This window comes from Dromiciops gliroides, chromosome 3, assembly GCF_019393635.1.
Source record: "Dromiciops gliroides isolate mDroGli1 chromosome 3, mDroGli1.pri, whole genome shotgun sequence".
In the NCBI taxonomy this organism is placed as follows: Eukaryota; Metazoa; Chordata; class Mammalia; order Microbiotheria; family Microbiotheriidae; genus Dromiciops; species Dromiciops gliroides.
In genome coordinates, this window is record NC_057863.1 from 624,324,036 (window position 1) to 624,337,947 (window position 13,912).

Sequence of the window (13,912 nt, forward strand, 5' to 3'; positions counted from 1 at the left end):
GATGGATTGCATTCAGTTAAGCATTTATTAAGCACCCACTATTTACCATTTTCTGTGTGTTAGGTGATGGGGACACAGACAAAAATGAAACAATTCCTGCCCCCAGGTGACTTACATTGGGGGGGGGGGGAGGAGAACAGTATGTGCGCAGTAAGTAAACACAAAGAACATACAAAGCAAATGTGATGTAAGCTACTACCTTACCTTAAAAAAAAAAAAGCGCAACACCTGTCCCTCCCAGTTCTCAATCTCAGATCATCTGATGTGAAGTACTGCCCTCTCCGCCGGTCCTCCAGAGTCTCCCTGGAGACCGAGGGAGGGCCTTCCAGGGGAAGGGCTCTTGGCTCCCTCCCTCCCATCGCTGGTCCCAGGGATGACCAGAGATGCAGGGCCAGAGTCTTCTGCCTGCCCATGGATGCTTCAGGGACCCCGGAGGTGGGGAGTGGAGAGAGGTGGGAAGAGTCAACTAAAGGAACCAGTTTCCTTCTCCCCAGAGAATCTGGGGGAGGGAGGACAATACAGCCCGGTCCTGTGATGAGATTGAAGAGATAGGAAATCAAGCCGATGGTTGCATCAGCTGAAGGGCGTGTTCCTCACCTCAGATGACTGTGGGAGCAGTGAGTGGGAGTACGGTTCAAGAGGGGCATCGGGAACCCGGAGGAGACGGCCGAGTTTGGGGACTGGGAGCTTGGCCTTGGCAGAAAGAAGGATCCCAGGGCTGGGTCCCTAAGGCATCATCAGGGGTGTGTGTGGGGGGGGGGGTACACACACACACACACACACAGAAGGACTCCATTCTCCTACATTTCTTACATGTTTAGGCTGGAATGCTTGTGTAGATGGAGGTGTGTACGGAGGACTTGTACCGTCTGTGTTTTTAGGGCAGTGTACACAGGAAACACGTGGTTTCAAATCTTGACTGACACTCACTACCTTGGGCAGTTCCCTTGCTCGCTTGCTCGCTCGCGCTCGCTCTCTCTCGTTCCTCAGCTGAGGAGACTGGGCTAGCTGTTTGTAAGGTTCCTTTCCCCTACTGAAGCCTGAGGTCCTAGGACATCCAGAGCTGGGCCAAGAGTCCCTTTAGGTCTTCTCACCTAAATGAGGCACAGGGAGGGGGAGGGGGAGGAGAGAGTGAAGGGCTCAAGTGCCCCTGCCCAGCATCACTTTGACTGGTCAGCTGGCACCAGACCAAGTCAGAAGGCTATGGGAGTAAAAGGGCTAGGCCTGGCTGGCCCATTCTAGGTCCCAATGGACTCTAACCCTCTCTGGTCTAGTGCCACCAGACAGGGGGTGGGGGGTTGGTAGTGCAGGGACCTCCTATGGGGGTTTGTTGCAAAAAGAGACAGCAAGGTACTGTGGGGAGAGGCAGGATGTCAGTTCAAACCCTCCCGGGGTCACCACACCACTTAACCTCTTGACCTCAGTTTCCCCATCTGTATAAAATAAGGGAATTGGACCAGAAAGAGGGGCTTCTCCACTTGCCAGAATTCTAACTGGGGCAGCTGGGGTCGGAAGGGGGGAGTTGTTTTCAGGGTACTCTGTGGTGATAGATGACCCTGGAACCACAGTCCCCACCCCCTCCCCTCCCCCGGAGCTCTCAATAGGACAGCCGAGCAAGGATGCTGAGGGTTCGAAACGGCTGCTTGGCCTCTCCTCGCCACCACCACCACCCCCCCGCCCCCCAATCTGCTCCAAATACTTCTTGCCCTGGTAAATAAGGCAAAGGTTTGTTTTAAGGAGAAAGAGGCTCCCTTGCGTGTTTACTCGGCACACCCTACTCAACCGCCCAGGGATTCTTTTCTTCTCCGAACTAAAAAAGCAACAACAACCAAAAAGACAAAGAAAGAGGAAATTCTGAGTAAGGAAATTAAAAAAGAAAAAACAAACCAAACAAAAACCCCTTTATGCCCAAATAACCCCGAGCCCTCGGGGAGGGCCGGAAACTGGGGAGAGAGGACAGGCGGGCTGGAGCGCCTGCAGCGCGGAACTGGGGGGCTGCGTGCGGGACCGTGCCCCCGCGTGTGCGCCGGCACACGCACACACACTCGTGTCACTCGCGGGAACACGCTCTCGCCGCCCTGCTCATTCATTCCCCTCCCAGCACACGCGCGCCCCACTCGGCTCCGGCGTCCCCGGCGCGTGCACTCACACGCACATCCAGCAGTCACACTTCGGGGCACACTCGCGCTCCAGGTGTGGGTCGCCCCGCCCCGCGCCCTCCCTGAGTCCCGTTCTCTCCAATCCCGTACACTGACACCTGCACCCGGGCGCCGGCCCAGCGCCGTGATCCCCGGAGCCGTGGGGGGGAAAAGTTTGCATCTGCGCCCCCCCGCCCCCCGCCGCCGTCGCCGCGCGCGGGAGCCGGGGCTCTCCCTTGGCCGGTCCCTATGCCTCCTGTCCCCGGGCAGGGGCCGGGGGATCTGGGGAGGCGAGGAAGCGGGCGGGACTCCCCAGGAGGGGGTTGTCCGCGCTCCCCTCTCCAGGCCCGGGGCGTGGGGCTCAGCTTGAAGATGCTTTCCCCGGCCAGTGGGAATGAGCCCCCTACACACACACACACACACACACACACCCAGGACAGTGACTCAGAGTGCGGGCGCAAGTGTCTCAGTGTCCACGGTTAGGGGGTCCTGTGTGCAGCTGGGCATTGTGTATCCCTGGGTGTCCAGCCACTGCCCCCTTACCCCTGCTGGGCCGTGCGCGCGCGCGCGTGTCTGTAGTTGGTGCATGTGTGCTTGTGGGTGCGAGCGCCCCGCTGAGTTTCGCGTGGGAGCGCGTCCCGGGGCCCTCCCGACCCCCTGAATCCCGTGGCGCCTGCCCTGTCCCCCGGGCTGGGCTTTCTTTGCACCTCCCGCCCCTGCTCGCTCTCCCGTGGTCCGGGTGAGGAGTCTCCGCCTCCCTTCTCCCGGAGTCAAAGGTTTGGGAAATCACGGAGCCAATAAGACCAGGAGGCTGCCAGCGGGCCCTGATAGGGCGGTCCGGGGCTGGGAGTGTGTGTGTGTGTGTGTGTGTGTGTGTGTGTGCGTGTGTGTGTGTGCGTGTGTATGTGTGTGTGTGCGCGCGCGTCTGTTGGTGTTGTGCGTGTGTGCGCGCGTGTGTATGTGTGTGTTTGCACCGAGAGCTCCGAAGCTCATTCACTTTCAGCATCTCTTGGAGGCGGCGATCCAGGAGCGAGCGCCCGGGGAAAGAGAGAGCGAGCGAGGAGAGAGGGAGAGAGAGCGCAGAGAGAGCCCGAGTGAGCCGGGGCCCGGCCGGAGCCTGCGAGCCTCTGATCTTTCACCTGCCCCTGGGCCGGCGCTGGGCAAGGCCGGGAGGAGGCGGCGCCAAGGCTGGTCCTGCCAATCATCTCCTCTCCTGGCAGCGCCCCCGGCGCCCCCCCCTCCTTGCCCTCCTCCTCCTCCTCCTCCTCCTCCCCCTCCTCCCCCTCCTCCTCCCAAGCTCCACTCCCTCCTGCCAAACTGTTAGCCCGAGTGTTACCGTCAGGCGCAATGACATCAGGGTTTTAAAACAACTTGTTATTCGGGGAGTAATCAGTTGCAATTAGGCATTAATTAAGTATTATGAAAGTTGATTATTTAAGTGAATTCGGCTTTCGACTCTCCGACTATGGTGAGTACGAGAGAGTGGGGTGGGGGGGTGCCGGGGGGGAGGGGGTTTGGGGCTGCTGCGGATGCTTGGATTTCGTCCTTTGGCTTGACTTGGCGGGGGCGGAGGGGGAGAAGCGGGAGAAGCGGGGAGGGGGCCTGGCTTGGGGCCGGCCGGAGGGTCGGGGCGATCCGGGGTCCAGCCCCGCCTGGGTCGGTCGGAGTGTGTGTGTGTGTGTGTGTGTGTGTGTGTGTGTGTGTGTGTGTGTGTGCGCGCGCGCGCGTGTGCGCGTGAGTGTGTGTACGCGCGCCTCTCTCCGTCCTTCTCCCTGCCCTCTCGGCCCCCAAAAGACTGGGATTGTCTATCTATAAATAGTTTCTCTTTTACTTTAATAAACTAAGCAGCACAGCTGAGCAGAGCTTCACGTTTGCAATGTCGGGGTGTGCGAACCAGAGAGGAGGAAAGAAACTTTTCCCCTTCTCTTTCACCCTCGCTGTCTCCCTCCTTCTCCCCCAGCCCCCCAGAGATTTATCCTTCGGTAGGGGTGGGACAGACTGGAGGGGAGGATGAGGGGGAAGGAATGGAGGAGGGGGAGAAATGGGGCAGGGGAACCAAGGTGTGTGTGTGGAGGGGGGGGGGTGAACTTCAAGAAATGACACTGAACTGACTTTATTTTTATTTTCTTTTTCTGGGCGTTCCCTGAAGAGTTTGGGACCAAAGAGAGGAGCATGGATCTTGGTACAGGTACTGGCCCGTGGGAACCCGGAGGGGAGTTGGGGGGGGGGGAGAGACTTTCACTTTTCTTTCGGTTCTTTTACGGAAGTTATTATTTTTAGCCCAATGAGGTGGCAGCTGAGAATAGGGGGCGGGGAGGGGGGCTGCCGGCTGGGAGAGGGTCGGTGGTTGCTTTCACACACTCGCCCTCCCTGGCTTCAGAGAATTATTATTATTTATTGCCTGTTCGGGAACTCTGACTAATTTGATGCTTGTCATTATGAAAGACGTAGGGAAGAGGGACCTCAAGACACCCAGAGAGAAGAGTTTGGGTTTTTTCGTGGGGTTTTCTAAAAATCCTGTTGTGTGAATGTTTTTCTTTGTTGTTTTTTTTTTCTCCTTCTTCTCTGTGCCTCACTCATGGGGTGTGTGTTTTTATTTTTTCAGTGGGGGGTGGTTGACTTTTTTGAAAGCAGCGTCCTGTTGGGAAAGGTGGTTGGGCTGGTTTCGGGAGACTGTCTCAGAGTAAAGGAATTTAATTTATTTGGGACAAGGCTGTGTCGGATGATCAAGCTAGTTATTATGGCTAATGAGTATTTTTCACCTGAGAATCCGTGGGTTGGCATGAGGTGTTATCAGTTCAAAGTGAGGTGCCCAGGACCATATCTCCCCACCACCCACTTTTTCCACCCTTCCTGCTGGAGGACCAGGCCTAGGCCCCGATGGACCTCTGACTACAGGTTCAGCCTGAGAGACCCAGTGGCAGCTGGGGGACAAAATTTGCCCTAGGATTTCGGTTTAATTTAATTCAATATTTATAAGCAACTCCCACTTGGGGATTGGGCCCTGGCTAGGGTTGGGGTTGGGGTTTGCCTCTAGCCATTCAGTCGCCACTGGTACTCAACCTTGGCCCAACCCTTCAGACCTTAGGGAAAAAACAACCAGTTTATTCATAATTTCAATTAAAAAAAAGTGTAATAAACAGGTAGATTATTGTCATAGCCTGACCTTTGAACCCTTCTTTTTCATTTTGTAAAAGGATATATGCATGTGTGTGTAACATGTAAATATGTAATATTTAGGCTGCGTGTATATATGTGTAAAGGGCGTATTCATATATTTGTGCATATATGTACGGATATGTATATATCTTGAATAGGCTCTGAATTAAAAGAATTATTCATCCAGGGGATTCTAGACTTGTTCCCAAGGGCTCATAATGTGTGACCTCTGTAGGGTCAAAGAGTAATGTGGGTGGGGGTGGAGTGTGTATAAAAGGGGATGGCTATGGGGGGGTGAATTTAAAGAGTTTAAAAGTTGTCCCCACCCCCTGTGACGTCTGATCTTTACTTAACTTGGTATCAAGGTGCCCCAGGGCCTCACGGAGGGAAGAAGGCAGCACCCCCTACTGGGCAGAGCTTAGCAAAAGTGTCCAGAGCCTCCAACCATCCCGCCTGGCCTGTCTTCCCTGCCTCTGTCCTCCCACGGGGACCCAGCCAGCCTCCAAACCCTAATCAGGTGTCTGATCTGTTCCCTCCTGCCCCGCCCCCTTTCTTCGGAAATGGGCCCCCACCCAGCCGGGCCAAGGGGCTGACATCCAGCCCTGCCTACCTGGTGCAGGCTCCCACACGCAGGCAGGCGGGCACGTGGGGCAGCCAACAATTACTCACCGGGCCAGGCAGGGCTTTCCTCCTCCTCTTCCTCCTCCCCCCTCCCCAGGATGCCATCTGGGGCTGCTGCCCCAACCCTGCTGGAGGCCAGTCCCTCAAGGTCTGTCCTGGGGAAGACACCCCAGGGTGGGGAGCGGAACTCCTTGACCCCATCCTAGAAAGGAGGAGGAGGAACTTCCTAGGCAGCTCAGAGGAGGGGTGGGCGGCAGGAGGCTGGAGGGGCATCTCACTCCTCTTTGCCCCAGGATAAATCACTCCACCCTTTACTCCAGGGTGGGGGGGCGGGGGGAGGCTCTGGAAACTTTTCCTCGAAGTTAGGAAGGGCCTCTGAGGTCACATCATCCCTCTCTCAGCTGGAGCAGGGCCCTCCTGGCGGGACCCAGATGCTGGACTCCAGCCACTGTTGGGGAGGCCTAAAATGCCAGGGTCCTAGCTATCCCTCTCTCCCTCCAACCCTCAGAGGACAGCAGGCTGGTTATATTACCTCCGCTTCTCCTTCAAATCCGGAAGGCTCCTTTTAAACCCCTTCCAAATGGCAAGGAAAAAAACCAAAAACCAAAACAACCCCAAACGTTTCTTCTCTCCTTAATAAAAGCAACAGAAGAGGTGGCATCCTCTGAGATGCATTCTGGGTCAGTCGTTTTCAGGAACTAGCTAAAGCCATCCAGTGACCAGATCTCAGCTATGCCATCAGGCAAAGGCAAGTTGGGAGCTTTGGCCCGGTACAACGTGAGTATGTTGAGGCTAGGGCTGGTGCCAGCTTACAGCTTCCGCAGGCATCGCCACCAGCGGGCCTCACTGTAGAGCTGGGAGGACCGTTTTCTAAAGATCATCGCCGTTGGCAGGACCTTTAGACCATCACAAGAATATTGAGAGGAGGGAGTCGGAAGGGTCCTTGGATCCTTCCTTTTGCAAAGGTGCCCATGGGGCTTAGCTAGACTGTGGGACACGGGCTGCTCCTCACCCTTGCCTTGGCTTACCCGCAGAACGGTGGCACCCAGTAGGGCCGGGGGCGGGGGGGGGGGGGGAGAGCGGGGACCAAGGCTTCTCCAGATAAGTTGAGCAGGACTCCCCCGCCGCTTACCGTGTGGACCCTTTCCCCCCACCACAGTTCAGGAAAGGGCTGGATCGATCTGGACGTCTTGAGCAATAAAAAATGCCGATGTCGTCCTAATTCACCAGGCCCCCGAGATGACAGCAAATTTACATTTTTTAATTAAACTAGCAGCCAGTTTTTATGAGAGGGGGTTGGGTTATGCAAATCAAATGGTTGTGTACGGAAGATTAGGAGAGTTTGGGAATAAATTCCACAAATGCTAATAAAAAAGAGAGAGAGAGAGGGAGAGAGAGAAAGAAGGAAGAGAGAGAGGAAGAGAGAAGGACACAGTTCTATTAGGCCCTTTTAGAGTGATTTCCCTTGGGGGAGGGAACTAGGAGGGGAGGAGGGGGAGAGGGAGTAAGCTTCCAGGCATAGGTAAATCCGTTGTTCGGCGGGGGCAGCCCCCCAAAGGTCTTGTTTCTAGGTTCTAAACAAACCTGGAGCGGAACAAGCGTCAGAGGCCAGAGAAGAAACACAGAGGTTGTCAGGCCCCTTGGGGAACTTGAGAGGATGGGATGGACAGAGGGCAAGATGGGAACCCTGGGGGTGTCCATGGCAGTGCCCGTGTGGACGCAGCGGGCCCTGAAACTACGGCCAGAGCTGGTCCCTGGGAGACCCAGGGTAGGCTCTGAGCAACCAGGAGTAGGGGGAGAGTTCAAAGGAAAACAGCAAGTCATAAGACAAGGAGAGATAGGGAGAGGAGGGAGAGGAGGGAGAGGAGGGAGAGGAGGGAGAGGAGGGAGAGGAGGGCCCGCCCAGAGGTTGACATCATTTTGTTCCAGCCAAGGTGGGTGTTATGAGTCAATCTTGGGAATCAGAAAATCAGAGAAGTTTAGCAGTGGAAGGGACTGGTGCCAGATGCTGAGCTGGGCTTGATCATCTATCATTGAGGCAAACTGTTCAAGGCCTCTGTTTGTATGTCAAGATCGAGGATTGAGATCAGCCAAGTCAAAACCTCCCCCCCCCCCCCCGTTTGACAGATGAGAAAACTGAGGCCCAAGGTCACCCAGGCAGCCGTGAGAAACATCCTCCCGCTCAGAATCTCCTTTGCTAGAGTGCCTTCCCACAATCTATTTGCTTGCTGACTACCTCCATCTAGTCTTTAGGTGGGACAGGACAGGAAGGCAGAGGAGAGGCGGGAAATTCACCTGTCTTGGCTGCTGGGCTCACAGAGAGTGGGGAGCTGGGCAAGGTGAGGGAAGGGAGCTAGGTCACATGGGCAGGAGACTTTCCCCATCCTGGGTCTTGGAAGGGCATTTCCCAGAAGTCATGTACACGGTGGGCAGGTAGCGAGACTCCAGGGCCATCACCAAGGGAAGAGCCAAGAACTCTGCACCACCCAGTGCAGATGGTATCTGAAGGCCTGGGATGATGCATACATGTTGCTGTCTTCACCCCTTTTGGTACCCATGTATTTGCCATCCGCACCTGACTGCTGAGAGAGAGAGAGAGAGAGAGAGAGAGAGAGAGAGAGAGAGAGAGAGAGAGAGAGAGAGAGGAGGGAGAGAGAGAAAGGAGAGAGAAGAGGGAGAGAGAGAAAGGAGACAGAAAGAAAGGAGAGAGAGGAGGGAGGGAGAAAAAGGAGAAAAAGAGAAAGGAGGCAGAAAGAAAGGAGAGAGGAAGGAGGGAGAGAAAAGGAGGAGGGGGAGGAGAGAAAGGTGGTCAGCCATGCCTAGGCCTTTAGCCTGTATTAATGTGTAACTTCATCATTTAGAAAATGTCCTATGAGACTGATATTACCATATTTCAAATGAGGAAACTGAGTAGAGTTGAACCTTAACCTCAGGTGTCATGATGCCAAATCTAGTGTTTCTCCCCCCCACCTCCCCCACTCCAGACCACCCACCCTCTCAAACAGGAGGACTTAGAAAGATGTCCCGGGGGGTTTCAAGGTGGTCTGGTCGTCACAGAGCGGAATAGCCCATTTCTCCCGTTCCCCTCCCGACAGGCCCCTTCCACTAAGTTTAGCTGGGACCACTGCGGGCAGGTCAGGCGCTGGGATTGCTAGCTCAGAATGCCGGTTGGCACCAAGCACCCACCTTGACAGGAAGGCTTCCTGGCCCTCATTTGCCAGGAGAGTCCCTAGTGAGAGGGGCCAAAGAGCCGTGACCCAGTGCCACACTTAGGAGAGCTTGGAGGTGGGCACCAGCTGGCTTCCACCCTGCCTGCTCCAGTGAGAATGGCATGGGGAGCTAATGTAATATGGACGTCCAAGCCACAACCTCCCCCCTCCCCCCCCCCCCCAGGGATCCTGGCTCAGCTCCAGGGCTAGAGTTTTATGATGGAAAATGGAATAAGGGAAGGCACCTTTGGGAGGCTGAGTCACCACAGCATCATCTCCTAATTAAGACCACTGCCTCCCTTTGAGGTAGCCAGCCCATTTCTAGGGGTTGAGTGAAACAGAGATGACCTCCCTTCCTCCTCCTCTCCTCTCCTCTTCCTCTCCCTCTTCCTCTCCTCTCCTCTCCTCTCCTCTCCTCTCCTCTCCTCTCCTCTCCTCTCCTCTCCTCTCCTCTCCTCTCCTCTCCTCTCCTCTCCTCTCCTCTCCTCTCCGCTCTCCTCTCCTCTCCGCTCTCCTCTCCTCTCCTCTCCGCTCTCCTCTCCTCTCCTCTCCGCTCTCCTCTCCTCTCCTCTCCGCTCTCCTCTCCTCTCCTCTCCGCTCTCCTCTCCTCTCCTCTCCTCTCCTCTCCTCTCCTCTCCTCTCCTCTCCTCTCCTCTCCTCTCCTCTCCTCTCCTCTCCTCTCCTCTCCTCTCCTCTCCTCTCCTCTCCTCTCCTCTCCTCTCCACTCCGCTCTCCTCTCCTCTCCTCTCCTCTCCTCTCCTCTCCTCTCCTCTCCTCTCCTCTCCTCTCCTCTCCTCTCCCCTCCGCTCTCCTCTCCTCTCCTCTCCTCTCCTCTCCTCTCCTCTCCTCTCCTCTCCTCTCCTCTCCTCTCCTCTCCTCTCCTCTCCTCTCCTCTCCTCTCCGCTCTCCTCTCCTCTCCTCTCCGCTCTCCTCTCCTCTCCTCTCCGCTCTCCTCTCCTCTCCTCTCCGCTCTCCTCTCCTCTCCTCTCCTCTCCTCTCCTCTCCTCTCCTCTCCTCTCCTCTCCTCTCCTCTCCTCTCCTCTCCTCTCCTCTCCTCTCCTCTCCTCTCCTCTCCTCTCCCCTCCGCTCTCCTCTCCTCTCCTCTCCTCTCCTCTCCTCTCCTCTCCTCTCCTCTCCTCTCCTCTCCTCTCCTCTCCTCTCCCCTCCGCTCTCCTCTCCTCTCCTCTCCTCTCCTCTCCTCTCCCTCTCCCTCTCCCTCTCCTCTCCTCTCCGCTCTCCTCTCCTCTCCTCTCCTCCTCCTCCTTCTCCTCCTCCTCGGACCCAACCAACCCAGAGCTCTCTGGGCAGCTAGGTCATCGGGAGGGGAAGGGGGTTGTGCATTGAAAGCGCCCCTACCCAGCTGGTTTCCAAGCAGTGACCACCTGGACCTCTGAGAGGGAAGGAAGCTGTTCCATGGTAATTAGTATCTGAGAAGCCCCCAGGCATGGGCTGTCCCCTAAGGCATCCGCAGCTGTTTGGGGGTAGCTGGACCGAGTGAAAATAGGAAGTAGGGAAAGGGAGGGCAGAGTTTTCTATCCTCACTTGGATTAACTTTCAAAGAAGGCTCCTGGGCAGAATAGACCCCCAGCTCATACTCCAGATAGGTCCAGGGGCCATTTCCCTGGTTGGCTGCTACCTTCCTCTGTCCCTGTAGCGACGTCTCTCAGCCCCCATAAGTGATAGCCCAGTGGGGAGAAAACTTGGAGAGCGCTGGTTCCCTCCTCCGGAAAATGGGAATAATACTTGCAGGCCTTGACTCGAGGGTGAGGCACACCTTATAAATAGTTAAGCCCAGTAGAAACGTGCTCTTTTTTTATTAGGAAGCCTTGGCTCGTCAGCTTTTCAAAACTGGGATCTTTCAAGTCTTCCCTAGCGGGGGACCCTTTGGTCAGGCTCAGTCTTAGTCCATAGGATCTAATGTGGTGAAGAGAGTCCATTCTCCCTCTTCATCCTGGCCTCCCGGCCTCCCGGGCTTCTGAAGCTGACTCCTCTTAAGCCTAATGTGTGCTAGTTCATTCTCTCTCTCTCTCTCCCTCTCTCTCTCTCTCTCTCTCTCTCTCTCTCTCTCTCTCTCTCTCTCTCTCTCTCTCTCTCTCCCTCAATTATTTCCGACTTATCTAGAATAGAGTTTGTTTGCATTTATTTCTTTGAGTGTTATCTCTCCCCTTTGATGGTAAGCTTCTTGAGGGCAGGAACTGTCTTTTGCCTCTTTGCATCCATCAGTGCTTAGCACAGTTCCTGGCATATAGTAGGCGCTTAATAAATGTTGATTGTCCGACTCAGTAGGGTTTTGTTTAAATCCAACTCCTTGTTTTATAAAGGAGGAAACGGAGGCACAGAGAGATTAGGGAACTTGCCCAGGATGGCACAAATAGAAATTAGCAGAGCCAGGAGTAGAAGCAGAGGGTCTCTGACCCCAAAATCAGTGTTCTCTCTTTTAGATTGTGCTGCCTTACTGTCCCTTGGTGACATTCTTGATCCATTTTTGTGCCTTTTGAGAGGTAGTGTGGTACAGTGGATAGAGCTTTGGGTTGGTGGTGGTGATTGTTGATAATGATTCTCGAAGAGGACCATGACATCAAGGTGATGTCATGACTCGCACGGAATTGGATTTAAATGAGGGAGGGCTGTGCAGAGTCACCAGCCCCACTCCCTCCTCCAGAGCCATCTGGGTCCAGTAGCAAGATATACATCAGGATGACTGGGGGTGACCCTGGATGTTTAAGGTAGTTGAGGTGAAATTTGAACTCAGGTCCTCCCAACTTCAGGGCCAGTGCCCTATCCACTGCACCACCTAGAGCATGGGATTGGAGAAGGAAGAAGATTCGTAAACCGCCTCAGACTGTCCCCATGGGCAGGTCACCTTCCTTCTCAGGGGCGACTTCTTTATCTGGAAATGAGGGGATTGGGTTCAGGGACCTCTTTCACAGTCATAAGGAACAGACTATATCTGTAGTTATATTTTTATATATATATATATATATATATACACATATACATTTACATACATTTATATGTGTGTGTATAAATACATACAGATAGATATGTGGATAGATAGGCAGATAGATGTATATATAGATGAATGGACAGATAGATAGATAGATAGGCAGATGGATAAATAAACAGATAGATGAATAGGTAGACGGTCACATGGATAGAAAGAGAGAGAATTTCATAAACTGTACAGCATCATTTCCATCTTCCCACGGTGTCTGCATAGTGGAGGGCACTATTGTAAATGCTAACTGAATGAACTGGGAAGGCCTTATGAAGGTGTGCCGTCCTCCCCGTGTCCATCAGTCTTGGCTTGGTGTCCTTGGAGCTTCAGGTATCAGCAGCTCAAAACCAAGGTTGGGTCCTAGAGCCAAGTTAAAAGGAGCAGGCTGACAGGAAGCAGGCCAGAGGTAGGGGAAGGTATTTGGATGAGGGCAGGAGCTGTGATGGAAGGCAGGAAGCCTGAACTAGACTTCTGGGACTGAGAAGAATGAGGGCACAAGGGAGAGGGTGGGTGATGGCCTAGGTGGACGTTGGATTGGTGCTCTCACTTTCTCCCCTGACTTTCTGGGACAATAATCCAATCTTCTTCAGACTCAGAATCTCAGTCAGAAGGGTCCTCAGGGGCTATACCGACTAAACTTTTTTTTTTTTTTTTTAGTGAGGCAATGGGGGTTAAGTGACTTGCCCAGGGCCACACAGCTAGTAAGTGTTAAGTGTCTGAGGACAGATTTGAACTCAGGTACTCCTGCCTCCAGGGCCGGTGCTCTATCCACTGCGCCACCTAGCTGCCCCCCCAACTAAACTTTTAAGTGGACCAAAAACCTCTGGCCCAAATGCCCAGCAATTCAATTTGACAAATATTTGTACCACCAGCATCCAACAGAGAGCCTGACACATGGAAGGTGTCTCAATAAAGACAAAAATGAAAATCGTCCCTGCCCTTATAGAACTCTTAATCTACTTGGGAGAAAATAGAATGTGCAAAGATTAGGGGGGGAAATACATAGATCAAAAATATTTTTAAAATATAAAAGTAATTTGAGGGTAAGAGAAGCTTTTAAAACTTGGAAGGGTATCAGTGTTACCTTGGAATGCTCTTGTGATGGAGAACTCACCCCCAGACCTTTTCAGGCAAATCCCTATCTAGCCTGATCTAACTTGTGACATTGACTTTTTGGACCCGAGGGTTAAATTTTACATTTCTCCCTAGTAAATTTTATCTCATTAGATCAGTCCCAACATTCTAGCCCATTGAGATCTTTCTGGATCCTGACTCCATCATCAGGTTGACTAGCAGCTGACCTCCCCAGCTTTGGGTCATTTGCAAATGCAAATTGTATAAGCAGGCCTCTCTATACCTTTATCCAACACACCAACCCCTCCCTTGTAAGTAAACAATATTATAGAGGGGATTGATTCTCAGGCTACAAGTTAAACAATCTGACCTTAGAGAACCCTATTAACAATGGGATTCTTCCTTGCAGCTACACACATCTTTTTTATTATTATTATTATTATTATTATTATTATTATTATTATTATTATTCTCCAAACCTAGAAACAACCTCAACAAAAACATATAAAATGAGTGAGCAAAATAAGGAACCAGATCATGTATAATCACATTAACTCCAACTTTTTGTAGATTGCTAAAAGGAAAAGAATATGTATGACATATTTATTTATTTCACTATCTATTCATCCATCCATCTATCCATTCATCCATCCATCCATCCATCCATCCATCCATCCATCCATTCATTCATTCTCCACTGAGATGGTAAGTTC

At 53.3% G+C, this 13,912-nt stretch overlaps 1 protein-coding gene across 1 annotated transcript in view; it reads left to right on the forward strand.

Annotated features, from left to right (window-relative positions):
- Window positions 1-4,010: 4,010 nt before the first annotated feature.
- Window positions 4,011-13,912, forward strand: part of CASZ1 (castor zinc finger 1) — a 102,423-nt gene continuing 92,521 nt past the window's right edge. Inside the window, exons 1-2 of the mRNA XM_043999142.1 lie at window positions 4,011-4,120; window positions 4,288-4,326. Of these exons, the coding sequence (XP_043855077.1) occupies window positions 4,015-4,120; window positions 4,288-4,326 (145 nt within the window). The 5' untranslated portion in view covers window positions 4,011-4,014. The remainder of the gene's footprint in view (window positions 4,121-4,287; window positions 4,327-13,912) is intronic.